The sequence below is a fragment of the Arachis stenosperma genome, chromosome 3, assembly GCF_014773155.1.
Source record: "Arachis stenosperma cultivar V10309 chromosome 3, arast.V10309.gnm1.PFL2, whole genome shotgun sequence".
Lineage (NCBI taxonomy): Eukaryota > Viridiplantae > Streptophyta > Magnoliopsida > Fabales > Fabaceae > Arachis > Arachis stenosperma.
The window spans coordinates 9,812,706-9,832,614 of record NC_080379.1 but is presented as its reverse complement, the minus strand read 5'-3'; the positions used below and the strand labels follow the sequence as shown (position 1 = coordinate 9,832,614).

Genomic DNA, 19,909 nt, shown 5'->3' with positions numbered 1-19,909 from the left:
GTTTCTAAAATAAAATTATTTACAATTTAGTTTTTAAACTCTTAATAAAATTATAGATAAATTATAGTTATAAAAAATGCTTTTAATTTTTAGTTAATACTATGTGTTTAATTTTGATATCAACTAATTATAATTTTTAGTCACCAAAAAACTAATTATAATTTTTTTAATTACTATTCTTGTGCTAGATATAAAAATGGCTAATTTTGGTTAGTATATCAAAATGAAATTTTAATAATAATAACTTTTTTTATAGTTTCATTTTATTGACAACAATACATTATTCTTTTTTTTTCTAAAGATAAATGTTATTTTATTAATATAAAATAAGAGTGTTTTCATAAGGAAGTACAAAAGAATTGGGTATTTCCATTTATCACTAACTGTGACTGAAAGACTAAAATCTTAAAAAAGAGTAAAGTAAGAGTAAAGAAAATTAGCAGCATCTATCTGGTATAGCTCACGAGCACTAAATTGTTGATTTCTTTCAATATCTCTGGTGTCGGGCTTATTACCTTCTCAAAAACACACCGATTCCTCGCTTTTCAAGTGCTCCAACACAGTGCCGCTATGAGGAGGGTCTTTTGTCTATCGTCGAATTAAGCCGCTGCCCAGGATAAGACTCGTTGCCACCAATTGAAAAATATTTCTTCTTCTCTCGTCCATAGGTCAGGGGTTATTAAACTTAGACTCCATATTATTGAAGACAGGAGACATTGGAACAAAGCATGAGAAATTGATTCAGCTTCCAACATGCATCTTGGATAAGTGGTAGGAGTGGATGTGAACCGGCTGTGAACTTGTTGTAACACCGGAAGCTTTTCATGAAAACTTTTTTCATAGAAAAACTTTAATTTTATGAGATAATTTCAATTCCCAAATGTTATTCCAGACTCTATTATTTTATATGTTATAGACCTCAATAAAGTAGGAGAATGAAAGAATTCATAAACAATTTTGAACAATACATTATTTTTAAATAGTTTGTTTCTTTAAATTATACTTCTAACAACTTTTTAATTAATGAATTATAATTATTTTGTATTTATTATATTATATAAAAATAAAATTTGAAACAATAAATACGTTAATATTTATTGGAAAGTCTGATAGAATCAATGTATGTATAAGACAAAGGTTATGATGGATTGAATCAAAGGTTGAATGTTGAGATTATAAAATAGAGTTGTGTTTTTTTATTGATTTTGTTTTTAGTCATATGAAATTGATAAATACATTATTTTTTTTCCTATTAACTTCTGTGGTCTTATAGTCACCTCAATTTTATTAATCCTTTTAATGCCATGTTCTTCTTTTTTGTTCTTTTCTGTTATTACCAGCACAATTTTACTCTCTTGTGTCATTTATATGCTGCAACTTAAAATTGTTATTGTTTATAAAATACTATAGCATTTTATGTATGTATATATAAATAAAGGCAATAAAAACTGCTTTGCTTTGATCTTGTTTTTTGGTTATGCATTATAAAATTATATTGAAGTCACCTAGTCAAATTCCAGAGCCTTTTGCATATGCTACTTATTGCATTCTTAGTCCAATGTAGTAATTTCTCTGTATATAAGTTACTGATCTAATCATATCTTATTGTTGCCATATTTTATAATAGATTAGAATTTTGATATAAAGTATGTTTTTTTTAAGTGCTTATTAGTTATTAAACTATAAATAAAAAATTATTTTATTTGTGTTATTTTCTATTTATTAATCTATAAAGAATGGTAAAAAATTCTCAACCAAATTTAAAATAAACTAAACGTTAATAAACACCATACAAAGATGTAAAACTAGTTGAGTGTTTAGTGAAACTTACAACTACTTCTTGAAAGCGTAATAATAGCACATTTTCAATCTGGTTATAAAAAATATTTGAAAAAAAAAATGCTTCATAAAAAGATCCATAAACGTGATCTTAAGGTACAAATTTTTTTAGCTAATATTTATTTTAGAATGGTCACATAATTATACCCTATTACTGCATAAATAAATTGTCCAATTCAATTCTCTTTGAGAGCAGCTAAAAATTTTAATTTTAATAGTTTTTTTTTTGTGACTAAATAGAAAAGAAAGAAAAAAGAGACAAAACTAAATTAATTGATTAGGGTCATATCTAAATCTATTAGATGTTGAAGCTCACTCCATGGTTGGCTCCAATTCGAGTGAATGTCCGCGACAGAAGCAGCTGCTTTAGCCATACAATCTGCAACACTATTTGCAGTCCTCTGAATTAAAAGAATAGAGACTCTCCAATTCCAATTCATAACCTCCTGAATATGCTTTGCCAAATCCCATTCCGGAATATCCTTACTAAGCATTCTTTGGTTTACCAAGAAAAGAGCTTCTAAACAGTCTGTTTCACAAATAACCTCACGAAATCCACTCTCCCAAGCAAGAAGTAAACCTCTCCAAATTGCATACAATTCAGCAAAAAGAACACTGCACACTTCGACTTTTCCAGTGCAACCTTTCAACCAACATCCATCAGGATTGCGAATAATACAACCAAAACCAGCATAGCCAGAAGGAGCAAACCAACTAGCATCACAATTCAATTTAACAGAATGAACTGGAGGTGGAACCCAATGCAAACAAAGTGAAGGAGGAGACAGAGATTGATGCATAGCAAAAATAGTGTGAAACTCCCTTACTGAACTACGAATCAAACTCACCACTTTACTAGCACTCCATGAATCATCTATATTAAATAAGTCATGATTCCTGCTTCTCCAAATCCACCAGATGGTCGAAAAGAAAAGAAAAGTATCTCCACTCCTTGCACCTCTGTAGAGCCAATCATGTAAATTCGAGTTATCTGAATACAGGCCTAAAAGGGTCCAGACCTCCTTGGCACTAGGGCACTCCCGAAGACAATGAAGAATGGATTCAGAACCATTCTGACACCGATGACAGGTGCTAGATAAAGCTAAACCACGACCCAAACGAAACTCTGCCGTAGGAATAGCATTATGGAGACTGAGCCAAATCAAGAACTTATACTTCTCAGGAATATGCAGACGCCATACCCACAACCAATTATCATGCTCATTCCAGTCAAACTTTCTTTTGGCTAGCCAACTGTACCCACTCCTAGCTGAGTAGAGTCTAGAAGATGCCACACCCCACGACCAACCCGAACTCTCTCCAGCATTCAAATCCGGATTATAAGCATTCAAACGCTGTTTGACATCTTCTGGAATGATAGAGAAAATATCATGGAGATTCCATTGACCATCTTTCCAAACGTCTCTAATAGTTAAATCAGAGTCAGATATATGAACAAAAGGGACATCTTGAGCAATTGGGCCCTCAATACTCCAATTGTCAAACCAAAAAGATTGATCAAGTGACCCAACGCACCAAGAGAAGGCATCCTTAAGAGCACCAAAAGCCTTTGAGATACTCTTCCAAACATGAGAAGCATTGCAAGGGACAGGGCCATCTAAAACTCCCTCATTCCTCAGATACTTCGCCCTCAATAGAGCAACCTAAGGCTTGTGCTGACAATGAAAAAGTTGCCACACCAATTTACCAAGTAAAGATACGCAGGGTCTCTAACACCCAGGCCACCAAATTTTTTTGGAGTGATCACGGTCCTCCAATTAACAAGAGAAAGACCTCTACCATCAACTTGACCCTTCCAAAGGAACTGTCTCATCATAGAAGATAAATTTATCGCAAACCCAATTTGGAAAAAAAGATACCTGCATATGATAGACAGGAATGGATGCTGCAACAGAATTGATCAGGCAAAGTCTCCCTGCTTTATTTAGAAGCCTTCCTTTCTAATTAGCTAATCTTCCCCTCACCTTTTCAATCACCGAATGAAAAGAAGCCCTACTAGTACGGGAATGATTAAGGTTAACTCCAAGATATCTTCCTAAGTCCAAAGCAAAACGTATTGAAGAAACACTAGTAAAAATATCTCTTCTACGAGCAGTCACATTTTTAGAACAAAAAGCTTTAGACTTTTCAAGATTCACTTTCATGCCAGATGCCTTGCAAAAAATGTTAAGAGAATGCATGACCATTTAGACCTGACTTTTTGTAGCCTGGCAGAAGAGTAAGAGATCATCTGCAAACATCAAATGAGAAAATTTTGGGCCACCCCTAGTGACAGAAACTGGTTTCCACACACCCTCGACCACCTTATGAGATATATAGCAGGCAAGTCTTTCCATACAAAGCACAAATAAGTAAGGAGACATTGGATTGCCCTGTCTAAGCCCCCTTCTAGGAGCAAAACTATCCAATATATTCCCATTCCACATAATAGAAAGAGAGGATGCACGGACACAAGTCATAATCAAATTAACAGTGATGATAGGAAAACCAAAAGCAATGAGAGTACTCTCCAAAAACCTCCAATCCACCCTATCATAAGCTTTTTCAAGATCAATTTTAAAAGCAAGAGTACCTTTCTTGGATTTTGTGTGCTTCATGAAATTCAAAATTCCTTGGGCCACAATAATATTATCAGGAGCACCACGACCCGAAATAAAACCTCCTTGTAAAGGACTAACAATATCTGGAAGAAAAGGCCGAAGTCGGTTAGTCAATACTTTGTTGATAATTTTATAAACAACATTACACAAGCTAATAGGCCTGAAATCCTTCATAAAGGTAGGATTATCAATTTTAGGAATAAGCACAATCAGAGTTTCCATGATGCTAGGATTTAAGAACTCTCCCAAAAAGCGCTCCGGACAATATTCCAAATCTCAGTGCCTACTATCTCCCAATATTCTTTAAAAAAATAAGCTTGAAAGCCATCTGGACCAGGAGCCTTAAAAGGGCTCATACTGAATACTGCTGACTTGACTTCCGCAAAAGAGACAGGGTCAATTAACCTAGCACAAGCCTCAGTGCTTAGAGTGGGCATCGAAACATCCCCTAAACAATCAACCTCAACCTCTTCCGTTGTACCAAAGAGATTCTTGTAAAAAGAGAGGGCTTCTTCCTGGAGAATATCTGGATCAGTAGACCAAGACCCATCTCTAACATATAATCCATGTACTCTATTATGGTTTCTACGCACCAAAGTCTGAAGATGAAAGAATTTAGTGTTTCTATCCCCATACTTGACCCACTGCTCTCTAGATTTCTGGTACCAAAAAAGTTCCTCTTGCAATAAAAGCCTATTATAATCTTCCCTCAGTTCAGCTTCTTTAATTCTCAGAGATAACACATCGGTAACCTCCAAACGCCGTTGAATCTGATCAATCTGATATTCCAGCTTATTTTTTCGCACAAAAATATTTCCAAAAATCTTTGAGTTGAAGTCCAAAGAAGCCTGTTGAACCATCTTAAGCCTTTCAGTAACGCCTCCAAACTCTTGATTCCAAGCCTTACTAATAACATGTTTATAAGAAGGATGTGTTGCCCACGCAGCTTGGAACCTAAAAGGACGAGAACCTTTCACTCTGGGGCTACCATGACAACGAACTAAAATAGGACAATGATCAGAATGAAGCCTGCTAAGAATTTCAGAATAACCCTCAGGAAACATTGACATCCACGCCTCATTAACTAGAGCTCTATCCAACCTTTTAGCCAAGTTCCTGCTAGCCTGAACTGCTCTATACCAAGTATATCTCCTACCAGTCACTTTAAGATCAAAGAGCTCACAGTCATCTAGAGTAGTAGCTAATAGACTAGCTCTGTGAGAAGAAAAATAAGCACCTGTACTCTCATCTGGTGCCACAATCTCATTAAAATCACCAATGGCCATCCATGGTCTATTATGGTCTGAATTAATAGAACGCAAATGATCCCAAAGCATACATCTTTTTTCGAATTGAGGACTCCCATATACTGCACTACAAAGCCAAACTAAGTTACCCACACTCACTTTCACTGTGATACATTGGTCAATTTGATCAATAACCACACAAGAAGCATTAGCAATAGAAGATAGAAACCAAATGCCACCCCTGTGTCCTACTGCTTCCTCAATACCAACACAATGAAAACCCAACTTATCCCAAAAATTTTTTAAATTATTAAACATGGTATGAGTCTCAAAGAGAAAGAAGAAAGATGGTTTATATATTCTCACCAAATTTTTGCAATGCACACGAGCCATCTTGTTAGACGCACCCCTCACATTCCAGGCTATGATATTGAAACTATCCATAAAAAAACAACAAAAAGTAAGCTCCAATAACAAACCCGAGACTCAACATGTTGTCCCTGTCTTCGACAATCCTGCCTTTAATGGACTCTCAAGTGGCAGCCCAATTTTCTCCATCGAAACTTGCACCATACCTGCCGTCGATGCTCCATCCTTATCTACTGGTGAATTCTGCAAAGAGTTTGGGCGAGGACGCTTTCGCACAGTGCCATTTGTTGTCTCACATTGCTGCTGATGATGAACATTGTGCCGGGTCCCCGAAGAAGCCACACTAACCGATTTTCCAATATTGATGTCCCTGCTTAATTTTATTTTGGATCCAGTAGCATGTATTGTACGTTAGTGGTTAGGCCTTGTCCAAGTACTGGTAGCCTTGTTAGGAGTCTTCTTTGCTTTTAGTTAGACCTGATGGGTACTAGGAGAAGGCTTTTGACCCATTTTATACTTTCCTTTCCTAATCACTTGAGTCCAACCTTCCAAATCCTCATGTTGTGCATGGTCTACATGAACAGCATGCAAATCACTCTCCACCAAATCCGGGACAGTAACATTTACAGTCTCATCTCCAAGATTCTTGCCAAAATGAAAACTTGCCTTTTCCACATGCACTGGATTTTTTGACTTTGAGCTTTCTGGCTGTTTTGCTACATCGCTGATCACCTTGGCATTAGTTCCTCCTCCTGCATTGCTGTCAGTCTTGCACACCTTCATATCATGACCAAACTTGAGACATGAGCCACAAATAAGGTGAAGACTTTCATATTCAGCCTCATATTCAACACCTTCAACAAGAATCTTCTTAGTCACTGGCAATCCTAAATCTATCTGAACACAAGCTCGAGCATATCGTCCTCTTTCAGCTAATTTTGTTGCCAAATCAACCTTAACGGGAATGCCAACTGCAGCCGCAACACGGAGCATTGCATCTTCTTGGTAGCACCAAATTGGTAATCCAGAAATTCTAATCCACACTAAAGTTGCTCCAAAACAGTTTTCACTTGATCTAAACTCTTGATCCCAAGGCTTCACAGCCACATAATTTTCCTCAATCATCCATGGACCTCCTAAGAGAACCTTTTCTCGCTCCTCAGCCACATCAAACTTCACAAGAAAGTAGTCAAATCCCACGTCCAATAAATCAAAACCTCCCTTAATCCTCCATAGCGTTCGGAGTTTATGAGACAATGCAGTGTAGCTATAATGTTTACCTAGCACCTTAATCACTATAGCATCCTTATAAGGTTCTGCCAAGCAATTCTTAGCTTCTTGGGTAAATGTGACACTCGATGGTAAGAGATCTCCTTACTTCCCAAAAACTACTACAATGTTATCTCCCGATAAAGTTTCAACAAGTAAAAAAGCTTTAGCAATCTTGGAACCCACAACTTTGTCCCTGAAAAAAACCTTCAAAGACTTAGAAATCCCTCCCGAAATATGATCCTCCTTTTCTCCTGATGCAATCCCTCCCCCGCTCTCCCCCTTATCTCCCCCTTATAAGTATAACTGACGAACCAGAAAAATGAGGCTTCATTGTTATTATGTATGTTTTTATTTCAATTTCATATCCCATTTAAGTGGGAAGACATAATTATTGGAAAAAGGTTATGTCATATCTTGTTTGTTATATGTTTATTGAATTGCGGTAATTTTAAATTGTTATCTTTAGGCTAATTCACATTAGTGATACAGTCAGGAAATTTATGTTAGGAATAAAAATAATACATATTAAATTAATAGGGACCGAATTAAGATATACAATTTTAAATAAATTAGAACGAAACATTCGAAATACGTAAAAAGATAAATTAATTATATTATATAGTATATTTTAATAAATATTATATTATTTTAAAATTGATTAGATAATACGTAAATTAATGTTAAATTTGAATTATTTAGATTAAAATATTTTACAAAATATTTATTTGATAATTTGTATATAATTTTATATAATTATTCAACTAAAATATAATATAAATTAAATATAGTTTATTAGTTTAAAAAATTGAATTTATTTATATTTAAAAAAGACATATGATCTTTTATATTAGAGTTATACAAAACTACAATTTTATTTGTTACTTTTATCTTTATATTTGCTTTAATTGTCATATTTTGTCTTCTCATATGTTGGCTTTGTTTTGCAAATAATTAAAAAAAATTGAAAAAAATAAATAAAAATGAGTAACACCAAAGATATAATATAAAATTATAAATTAATTTTATAATTATGATATATTTGAATATACCTAGTAAGAAGATGTGCTAAATTTAAACTTATTTGGGTTTAGAAAAATGAATGAGAATGAAAAATATCAAAAATATAATATAAAATTATGAATTAATTTTATAATCATGATATATTTAAATGTATTTAGTTAAAAAGTGTGCCAAATTTAAATTTTAATTTACTTGAAAGAGTTTTTGCTAATTAGTATGAGAGATTAAGAAATAAAGAGTAGTAAGGTAGGCGTTTGTTTTGAGATAGAGACTGAGACTCAGTATCATGTTTGTTGGTTCAGAGATTGGTACTAAAATTTATGTCTTTATTCCCAAAATTTTAGTATTTCAGTACCTCCAAAAAGTGGAGACACAGGGAACTAAAATTTTTAGAGATAGAGACTGAAATTTTAATAACATTTTATACCTAAAATACTTTCATTTCAATTTTATCCTTTGTACAAATTAAATTAGAATTTTATTCTTGTTTCAATTTCTGTCTTCCACTTTGTACCAAACAGAATACTGAGATTTATTTCAATCTCTGTCTCTCAGTATTGATAAACCCCGTTTTTAGGATTTATCTTGTGTTGAATATAGAGAATTTTGTCAATTTTTACTCACATTTATTTAATGAAATAGCATGGTTTTGTGATTCTCCCTTAATTTGTGCTTAAATGTGAAAATATGCTTTTAGACCCTTGATTTTATGATTTTAATCTCCCTTTGATTTCACTAGATGTCTTGATGTGTTTGTTAGTGATTTTAGATTGAAAAGGGCTAGGAATGGATCAAAGGAATGAAGAGAAAGCATGCAAAGTGGAGAAATCATGAAAAGTCAAAGATTTGGGATGTGCCCATGGACGCGCGCGCGCACTAGACGCATACGCGTGGATCGCGCAATACTCCAGAGACGCGTACGCGTGCTGTACGCGTACGCGTCGATGCCGCACGTGATCCCTTTAGTGAAAACGTGCCTAGCGATTTCTGAAGAGCTTCTGGCCCAAATTGGAGTTGAATCTTGGCGGGAAAAAGTTAAAAAGAGCCAAGGATTGAAGGGGAATGCATCATCATTGAATCACTTTTCACATCATTGATCATTGAGGGACTTTAGATCTAGTTTTAGTTAGAGTTAGTTTCTAGAGAGAGAAGAGCTCTTCTCTCTAGGATTAGGATTAGGTTAGGTTAGAATTTCTTAGATCTAGGTTTTAATCCTTGCTTTCATCTACTTCTACCTTTCAATTCCTTGTTTCCACATCTTGTTCTTCTATTCTCTTGTTGTAATTTCTTTTATTTTGTTTCTATGCTTTGTTGTGAATCTACTTTTGTTTCTTTCATTTTCTTTTAATACAATTTCAGGTAATTCATGTTAGTTGTGATTTCTTTGATTGTTGTTATTGATTCTTTGCATTTAATTGTTGTTAGAATTCACTCTTGTTGTCAATTTACTATGCTTTTCTTTTATGCCTTCTAAGTGTTTGATAAAATGTTTGGAAGGATGTTAGAGTAGAATTTTATGTTCTTGGCTTGGGTAGGTAACTTAGAAATTCTTGAGTTACTAATGTCCAAGTAATTGATGATTGGTAGCCATTGACTCTAGTTCTCACTAATTCAATTAGTGGAAAGCTAGGACTTATGGACTTGGATTAATATAGCTCATTTGACTTTCTTTACTAGTTAGAGGATGATTTAATGGGATTGATCCTTGCAATTATCATGTTGTGGTTAGTGATGAGGATAGAGATCCTTAACCACCAATCCTTGCCAAGACCGTTTTATCATTAGAATTTCATTGCCATTTACTTTTCATGTTTCTCATCCAAATATACAACTCATAACCAATAACAAGAACACTATCTTGCAATTCCTTTGAGAGACGCCCCGAGGTTTAAATACTTCGGTAATTAGGATTATTAGGGGTTTGTACTTGTGGCAAACAAATTTTTGTATGAAAGGATTATTGTTGGTTTAGAAACTATACTTTACAACGAGATCTCCTTAGTGAAATTCTATACCATTAATTTTTCTCTCATCAAGTATCAGTCTTTTCGTCTCTGTCTCTCCACCAAACGCTACCTAATAGTCTTATGTGACATGTATAAGTAAACCAAATAATTTAGTAGTAAGAGTATTAATATGTATAAGTTTTGTAAAATTTTAATATTTGTAATTGAAATTATTATTATTATTATTATTATTATTATTATTATTATTATTATTATTATTATTATTATTATGACACTTTTAATGTATATTATTGTATTTAATTAGTACTTTATGTTTTAATGAATAATAATAAATAAGAGTTTTTTAATTTTTACTAAAAGATGATTGTTTGATTTCTAAGTTTTGCCAAATTATCAAAGTTGTTAATGTGGCATCATTAGAAAAGAAAACATGGCTTAGATTTATTCTATAAGAAGTTAGTATCTGTTGAATTTGGAAAACTTAAAATTAATGTGATGATCAAACATTGTTAAAAATGATTAACTACAAAATTGTTAAATTAATATATGGTTATCATAAATTACCAGCTTAACAATTTTGTTTGAATTTGCAGATTCTGTTGTTGGGCCGAAAATTACAACAAGTCCAATGTGATATTTAGCCTTGTACAAAATTCTATTTGATAAATGGATGAAATAATTATTTGGTTAGCAAGATAATTGGGCCAGAAAATTATTCAGCAAAGCCCAAAACAAGGCTTCCAATTGCTCCAACATTTGGTTGGTTCGAATTGAAAGAAGAAAGAATGAAATGGAGTATGATTGAGTTCGGTTACCTATTTCCACTAAGGAATGGAACTCAAATTCAATTAACTTGATTTAATGCATTGGTAACATAAAAGAGAAAGTTTACATTGATTTGATGGCCATTAATGCATTACACGTTACTAGGCATGGGGGTTTGGAAAGAGGAAATTTAACTCATTTTAATTTCTTTCTTTACTTTCATTGAAAGCTTTTCTCTCTTCTCTCTCCTTTCTTTCTTTTGTTTCGGTCACTTCACTGATAGGAAAGAAGAAGATGCAAGCTATCAGAGGAAGAAGAACAAAAGCTAGGAAGAAGCAAGCGGCCAAGGTGATGATGGCCCTTGCAAAAAGAAGATCTACAGTATAGCGTAGCTGAGATCTTTTCCACTAAAGGTAAGAAGTGGAGAAGAAGCCTCAAGATCACCATGCCAAAAATGGTTGCAATCCGTTTCAGTCAGAGAGGAAGATCCCTTAGGTGAAGCTCGTCTCTACTTTTTGTTCATCCATCACAGAAGGTAGCTACTGTAGCTATGTGGAGGAAGAAGCAAAAATAGAACAGATAGAGCTGTCAAAAATCAAGTGTTCATCAAGGATCAGAAATCCTTTTTGGGGACCAAGTCAAGAGGGAAGGCTCAGATTGATGAAGCTTGATGAGAAAGGATGAGAGAGAGGTACATGCATATTGGTTTTGTTTTCGGTTTCTCTCTCTCTTCTCTTTGTTCGAACTGGCCTTGTGGATTGAAAAAGAAGAAGTTGGCTCGGTTGAACCGTTTCAACCTTGGAAGCTTCCCGTTCTATAATAAGGGTGAACGGCTAAGGCTTGAGGCAAGGAGAGTAAGCGCAGAGTTCTCATAGCTACCCAAGCTAATAGAAAGTTCTTCTCTTTCAATGTTTTCTATTTTGTATTCTTTTCTTTAGTTTTGTCAGTCTGAGTCTCATGGTGAAAAAGACAAACAAAGTGAGGTTTGTAAGAAAAAGTCAGTGAGAGGTAAAAGGTAGAGGGTACAAAATTAAAGAAAAAACTATAGGTATTTTAGAGGTCCTTTGTACATCTGTGTTATATATCATGATTCTGTGAAAATCCCCTTGCAAGTTAGGTTAGCACTTAGCAGTTGAAAGCTTGGTAGGTGACCAAGTCAAGTTCAGGACTGTGGTTAGATTCTGGACTTGTTTCGGATAGGAAGGGTAGTTCCTAGGGAAGAATTGGCGTCTGTAATCTGTATGATTATAGTGAAATTCCATCATTGTTGTGATGGAGACTGGATGTAGGCTGCATTGCACTTAGCAGCTAAACCAGAATACTTCTTGGCGTGATTCTTTCTCTCTCTCTTCTACTCCATTTCTGATTATGTTGTGTAGGAGACAAAATTAAAAAATATCTCTTGATTGGTTACGAGAAAAAAAGAAAATGTCTCTTGACTAGTTACGAGACAAAAAGAAAAAAATCTCCTGAAACTATTTCAAATAGCAGAAAGTAACACACTCAGCAAAAATGGGCTAAGATTCAACCCCTCCTTCTCTTAGCCACTGATTACCATCAGTATCAATTTTTATATAATAAAAATAGATAGATAGATAGATAGATAGATAGATAGATAGATAGATAGATTGTATCTTAGATTCATTGTAAGTCATTATTTAAAATGATATCATTATTTTTCAGTTGGTTTATAGTCTCCTGAAATATGTTGAATCTTTCTCTAAATATAACTCTTTCAATTCCTTTCACATTTTTTTGACATTAATTTTAGTGTCAACACATAGATACATACTAAGATTAAGTTATTGTATAATTAAAGTAAGTCTTCCAATTCAACTTCTTTTATTCAACATCAAATTTAATACTTTTAGATTTATCTTCTTTCACAAAATTGTACAAATTTTTGCTATACAATATATTTTTTATGAAGGTCTTTCAATTCAATAATTTTTGGAATTTAAGTTAACTGTATTTGTATTTAATTAATACTTTATATTTTATAAATAATAATAAAGAAGAGATTTTTTTTACTAAAAAATAATTGGTTGATTTTTAAGTTTTGTAAAATTATTAAAGTTGCTGATGTGACATTATTAAAAAAGAAAATATGGTTTAAGTTTATTGTATAAAAAGTTGAATTATGCTACGTGTACACTAAAATCAGCCATCAATATAAAATATATGTTAGAATACAAATATTTTTTTTTTCAAAGAGAGGAAAATTCGAACCTACAACCTCTTAGGTGAGTATAGAAGAGATTATGTCATTTGAGTTATAACTCATTGGCAAAATACAAATATATATTGAAAATAAATTAAATCACACATATATTTATACACAAATATATTAGTGACTAGTTTTAATGTACAAATAATATTTTTATAAAAAATTAGTATAAACTTTTATATAATAAAAATGAATGAATGGATGGATTGTATCTTAATGGAAGAAGATGCAATTATGCACCGGGTCAAGACGGGGAATAGAACTTTATGACTAAAGTCTTCCTGAAAATTTCTCATTGCATCACATTTCTAGATTTCATACTATGTCCCTCTCATAGCACAAATCAAACTGTTCGTCACCGGAGGGTGGTGGTATTTGTAAGAGACTCCGATGCTTAAGTTAGCATGGGCTTTAGGCAGGTTTTTAGTGTAGAATCAGAGTATGAGTTATACCTGAGTGCTCCAGTGTATTTATAATAGTATGGAGTGACCTTTCTGGAGATAAGATAGTTATCTTATCTTATCTTTGAGTAAAGTCATCTTTATCTTTTAAGGGAAACCGCCCTTTCTTTCTAGGCTTGATCGCCTTTAGATTTGGGCTGTGTTCCTTTACTTGGGCCTGCTTTGAGCCTCTACTGTCGATTTGGCCGAACTCTTTTGAGAAGAGGTCGGTCATGGGCCAACCTTCTAAGAGGTCGGTCATGGGCCAACCTTCCAAAAGTCGGTTATGGGCCAACCTTCTAAGAGGTCAGCCAACCCAGTCCTTTATAGCTCGAACCGATGCATGAACAGTGCCCCTGCTTGAGTTCGGACCTTTACGTGAGATTGTGCTTTCAGAGCTTTGATCTCTTTGGAGAAGTCGTGCTCAAGGATCCTGACTTTGGGTAGTTTCTCCTTGTGCGAGTCTGGTATTGCCCTTTTTAGTTTGTTGATAGGACTTTTCAGCCTTCTTCCGACTTGTTTGTCTTTACTGCTCGGACTTTTTAGTCATAATCCAACAACTTTTTTAGGTAGTGTTCCGATGGGAAACCTTTTTATAGTTTGTTTGGATGACTTTTTTGCGCCATTTTGATTTATGCTTTTGCCTTTTAAGTAGTGTCTTTTTTTCAAGACTTCGTATCTTTCAGAAAAGCATTCCTGGCCTTCCTCTGGCCGTTGCGAGATGTATTTGTCCCTTTTGTGGATCTTTTGTAGAGTGTTGGTACTTTTGTTGTCCGGCCTCTTTTTGTTTGTCGAGGTGATCCTTGGGGCTAATTTGTTTGACAACTTTTTAGTGTTCTCGTAGAACCCTTTTTAGTCAGTTTGAACAATTTTGATAGCCTTGTCGTGGAGTCGTGACTTTTTGGGTAGAACTGTGTCCCTTCTAGCGCACGCCTTTCGTTGGTCCGACTTCTCTTGTCGATCCTTCTTCAGTTATTTTTAGTAATCCATTTTTAATCAGGGCTGGCCATGCCTCTTCTTATGGATTACTTTTTATAACTTTGCCACTTTGATCGGTCTGGTCCGACTTCTTCTAGTCGGTCCTTTCTAAGTTATTTCTAGTAATTCATTTTTCTCAGACCTCGTCAGGCCTCTTTCTATGGATTACTTTTTATAACTTTTGTCGCTTTGGTCAATTGGTCCAACTTCTTCGTGTCGGTCCATCCTAAGTTATTTTTAGCAATCCATTTTTTCTCAGACCTTGTCAGGTATCTTTCTATGGATTACTTTTTATAACTTTTGTAGCGTTGATCGGACGGTGAATTTGGTTTTCACCTTGCCGACCTTGTCGTAATCGGACAATGAATTTGGTTTTCATCTTGCCAACCTGTAGCTTTGTAATCGGACGATGAATTTGGTTTTCATCTTGCCAACCTTGTCCTGATCGGGCGGTGAATTTGGTTTTTACCTTGCCAACCTTGTCATGATCAGGCGTTGAATTTGGTTTTCACCTTGCCGACCTGTAGCTTTGTAATCGAACGATGAATTTTTGCGCTCAGATTAATGCATCTTGGTTTGAAACTTTTTAGGGAATCTGCAAACTTTTAAACAATAAAATGAAGATATGAATAAGAGTGTGTACATGTTAGTGCTTACCCTTTTAGGTCGGGTAATCTTTTAGATCTCGGTCTGGCGCCCTTCTTAGATTGCATGCATGCCATGACCTTGGTAGCTCTCGCCCCTCAAGGTCGGACACTTTGTGGTGACCTTTCCCCAGTACTTCTGAACAACTTGGTATGGTCCTTTCCAGTTGGCTGCTAGCTTTCCTTCTCCTGACTGACCTTAGGTCCATTCGACACTTTAATGCTTCCTCTCTAATCCGATCTCTTTCTCGGACTTCTGGAAGTAGGTTGAGCTCTTACCTTTGAGTTTGGGAGTTTGGTATCTTCGTTGTAGAGGATCACTCTAGGGGATCCCTCTTCTACCTCCACAAGAATCATTGCCTCCATTTCGTAAGCAAGTCGAAATGGTGATTCTCCGCTGGTTGAGTGTGGTGTTGTCTGATATGCCCATAGGACTTGTGGGAGCTCTTCTGGTGGAGCTATAGGGAAGTTGGCATGCTTCTGGCATGGTGGGCATGTCTTGGATGAGGCTTTTGTTCATACCCTGGGTCGAGCTGTCCGACCCGGGATGTTTGACAGACAAAGCGACCGACCTCTTCAGGTCAGGACAACCCGACCTCTTTCTTAAGAGCTCGGCCAAATAACCAGGAAAGCCCAAAGAAGGGCCCAAATAGAGGAACACGCCCCAAATCCTAAGGCAGCCCAAGCCTACAGAGAGAAGGGCGGTTTCCTTGAAGATAAGATGACCTCACTTGAAGATAAAGATAAGATAACTAACTTATCTTATCCACAGAAGGTCACTCCTCACCATTATAAATACACTGGAGCACCCAGGTATAACTCATACTCTGATTCTACTCAATACCTGTTTAATACCCTTGCTAACTTAAGCATCGGAGTCCCTTGCAGGTACCCCCCACCCTTCGGTGACAAGGGATCAGCAGCATTCTCAATTCCACAAGTCGGACACACCAGCTCCGGCCGCTATACACCTGCCGGACACGTCGGCTCCGACCAGCACAGAAGATCTCGTCCGAGATCGACCTACAGTTTCAGGTAACCCCCGGAACAGCTTCTATTATTGCCCTCTGGTTTAGTGCTGACTAGTTTTGAAAGTGCATCAGCTCGGGCATTTTGTTTCTGAGGTATATGTCGGACCTCATATCCCCCGAATTGTCCGAGTTGTTGGTGCTGAATTAGTTTTGAAAGTGCATTAGTTAACGTGACTCTTAACGTAGGGCATTGCCTAGTTTCTCAACATTATTGGAGTTCACGTTTCTCATTAACGTGGAGTCCTCCTTTCCTTCTACGTTAAGTACCACGTTAACTTAGTTAACGTGGCTCTTAACGTAGGCTATGAATGGCTTCGCAGGCGTTATTGGTGATCACTTTTCTCATTAACGTTGCAAGCCAATTGCCATCCCACGTTAGTAGTCACGTTAACTAAGTTAACGTGAATGCTAACGTGATTCTTCCATGCTTCATTTGTCTTGAAATCAAGCAATTAAAGTGCATCAAAGCTCTAGCCAAAATCATGAGATTATGCATCATTAAAATATCATGTAATTCTAGCAAAAAAATCTCATGAAATCATGCAAAATTCACAATAGTTGCTTGAATGAAAGTGTAAGTGTATTTTCACCCAAAACTTGCCTTGTTTACTAGGAAAATGCATGAAACTACCCTAAAACAGTAAAGAAAAGGTCAGTGAAACTGGCCTAGATGCCCTGGCATCACAACACCAAACTTAAAGCTTGCTTGTCCCTAAGTAAGTACTGAAGCATAAGAAAATTGAAATAAAAGAACAAGAAGAAAAGATGGGAATAGCATTCATGGTTCATGGAGTTTCATGCATAGCAACTTAGGTTCTTTCCTTTTAGGTTTCAAGCCTTTATCAAATCCCTAGTCACTCTCTTGATTGCATCCCTTGAGGCTTCTTTCTTATTGATCCTTCTCTTTAAGCTTATTACATTTTTCTTTTGGCTAAGTGCTCTGTAAGAGGGCGACTTTTTATGATAAGCTTTCAGCCAACACTCCCAAACCAGTTGGTTTTAAGGTGCTAGGTGTTAAGACACCCCTAAGGACTTACTCTCTCAAGTCTCTTTCCCTCATACATACACACCACAGGCACATGGTTTGTTATTCTTTCTTTCTTGAGACCTTGGTGTCCAGCACCTCTTTGGGTTACTAAGTGCTCTGTAACCAGGGTTACTCTTGATAGTGGACTTTCAGCTGATAATCCTGGATTAGTTAATCCAAGTTACCAAGTGATAAGGCACCCCTAAGAGCTTATTCATCCAAGTATATCCCTTGTACATAAACACCACAGACACATGCCTCAGTTTCACAACCCTTGGTGCCTAGCATTGTTCCTTTTTGTGTTCCCTTTCTTATTTTCACTTGTATTACTCTTTTTCTTTTCTTGTGGGATCTTATTATTTAGCTAGCCTCAAGGAATGTGTCTCAAATTTATGACTTAGGATGGATAGTTGCTTTCTTTCCTTTCTTGGTGAACCAACTTAGCTTACTAATCATCCTACCACAGACACTTAGAATGCACTTCACAAAATGACTCCATTCTTGTTCTTTCCATAACATTTTCTTTTTGATTAACTTAAAGGGACAAGCATACAAGTAGGCAAGATGACAGTGAGCATTCAAGACATTAGGCTCAATAACATAGACCTAAGCAATGAAACTTAAATGCATAATTGAAAATCCTAAGCTACCATGGAAGCATGTTCTATTTCATACATGATTTTCCTTATTTTAAGCTTTGAAAAGGAAGGTAAACTAAGAAGGAACTTCACCACCTTTCACTTGTTGGTCTGCTCATTCTCTTCTGCTCCCTTGCCATTTTTAGATTTGCTTTGTCCACTTGTGCTTCCTCTCATCCGATTTGCTCTAGCTAATTTCCAATCCTCTAGTGCCTTCCTTACCGATTCATGACTTTGTTCAACCCTTTCGCGCTCCACTCGTGATAGTTCATCCTTTACATCCTCATATTTTGTGATTCCTGGATGCAAATTAGGCAATTGTCCGACTAGATATCCGAGCCTGGCTTGAGTATTCACATGGTATCCAGTCTCACTCATGTAGACTCCTTCCGAGAATGTTCTAAGTTCATCGAGAAGATCTGCTTGTTCTCTTTGTTTCCTATGCATTTCATGAATGTGGACTCCTTGATGTGCTTGGATGTTGATTAGCCTTTGGATGGCTTCTTGTTGTTGATCATGTTTCTGATTCAAATTGTGGAAGGATTCACTCCATTGTCTTCCTTGCTCCAATTGCTGATCCATCAGTTGTTTTTGCCATTCCCCTTGTTAATTCATCCATCTGGAAAGTGACTCTTCATGGCGATCCCTTGATTGTATTTGGAGCTCCCTTTGCGCCTCTTAGTTTTCCATGCATTGCCTAGATAAAACATCAATAGCCTCTTGCAGTTGGTGCATGCTTAAGGTGGCTGGGGGTTGCTCTTGTGGAGGTTGTTCTTCTTCAGTTTGAAGGGCTGGCCTCTTTCGTCTCTTCCGTGGAGGTAGTGGAGCTGTAGCTGCATGCATCCGATGATAAGTGATTGGAAGACCAACCGTTACCCACACGGGGTTCGCATCCTCGAATATCACCCTGGCCAGTCTGCAAAGAAGAAAAATAGTGCTGGGATAACCCAACTTTCCTCCCGAATCACTTTTCTCAGCAAACTTCCGAATGCCTTGGGATATGATTTCATGAACCTTGATCTCTCCTCCTTTCATTATACATTGTAACATCGTTGCTCTCTTGAGATTTACCTCTGAGTTGTTTCCGGCTGGGAGGATGGATCTCCTTACAATTTCGAACCAACCTTTAGCCTCTAGGAGGAGATCTCTTCTTTTTATAAATTTGGGTTTTCTCTTGGGACCTCTTTCCCAATCGGCTCCTGGCACACATATATCTTGTATAATCTGGTCATAATTGGGAGGTTTGTCCATTCTTGAGTGATAGCTCTCCTCTTCAAAAGAGATGCTTCTCAACTTCAGCATTCTCATGATAATCATAGGACTAAAATCTACCATGACCCCTCTCACAAAACTTGTGTATGAGTCATCCGCCTTGTCTTGCCTAACTGCATTTGCATAGAACTCTCTTACTAGAGTTGCATTCACCCTTGTGATCGGATCGGTAAGGAGCTCCCAGCGACGTTGCTTCACCTTCTCTATGATCTCCGGGCACTCAGTTTTTGTTACTTGGAAGCCCAGTTCATAAATGATTTCTTTGTCGGCCATCCACCCATATTGAAGTGCATGATGAAATGTTCTATACCACACTTCATCAAAAGGAGGATGTTCTATGGGTCCCTTCCCTTTTTGTCTCTTGGAGCTTGATGATGCCATGTAAGATAGTTGCTATGTTGGTTATTCTCAAGACGGCTATGAGGGTGTATGTGAAGTTTTGGTGAGGAGTGATGTGTGTAGTGTGAGTAGAACCAAAAGGAGAGAGTGGGAATGGTGAGTATAAGTGTGCATGGAGAGGTTGTGTGAATATGTTTAAATAGGAAAATGGCA

General features: G+C 36.2%; 1 protein-coding gene across 1 annotated transcript; it reads right to left on the bottom strand.

Annotated features, from left to right (window-relative positions):
* Window positions 1-4,693: 4,693 nt before the first annotated feature.
* Window positions 4,694-18,667, bottom strand: LOC130965474 (uncharacterized). Its single transcript, XM_057890233.1, has 7 exons — window positions 18,189-18,667; window positions 7,455-7,541; window positions 6,594-7,343; window positions 6,283-6,446; window positions 6,074-6,129; window positions 5,857-5,992; window positions 4,694-5,763 (listed from the first exon to the last, which is right to left on the bottom strand). The coding sequence occupies exons 1-7, from the start codon at window positions 18,665-18,667 to the stop codon at window positions 4,694-4,696; spliced, it is 2,742 nt and encodes a 913-aa protein (XP_057746216.1).
* Window positions 18,668-19,909: the final 1,242 nt, after the last annotated feature.

Coding starts and splice junctions, on each gene's coding strand:
- LOC130965474 (XM_057890233.1), bottom strand. CDS start 18,667: ATGGATCAGCAATTGGAGCAAGGAAGACAATGGAGTGAATCCTTCCAC. Junction 6,447..6,593: donor CAAGTGATTAGGAAAGGAAA/GTATAAAATGGG, acceptor AAAATTAAGCAG/GGACATCAATATTGGAAAAT. Junction 5,993..6,073: donor GTGTGCATTGCAAAAATTTG/GTGAGAATATAT, acceptor TTTTGGGATAAG/TTGGGTTTTCATTGTGTTGG.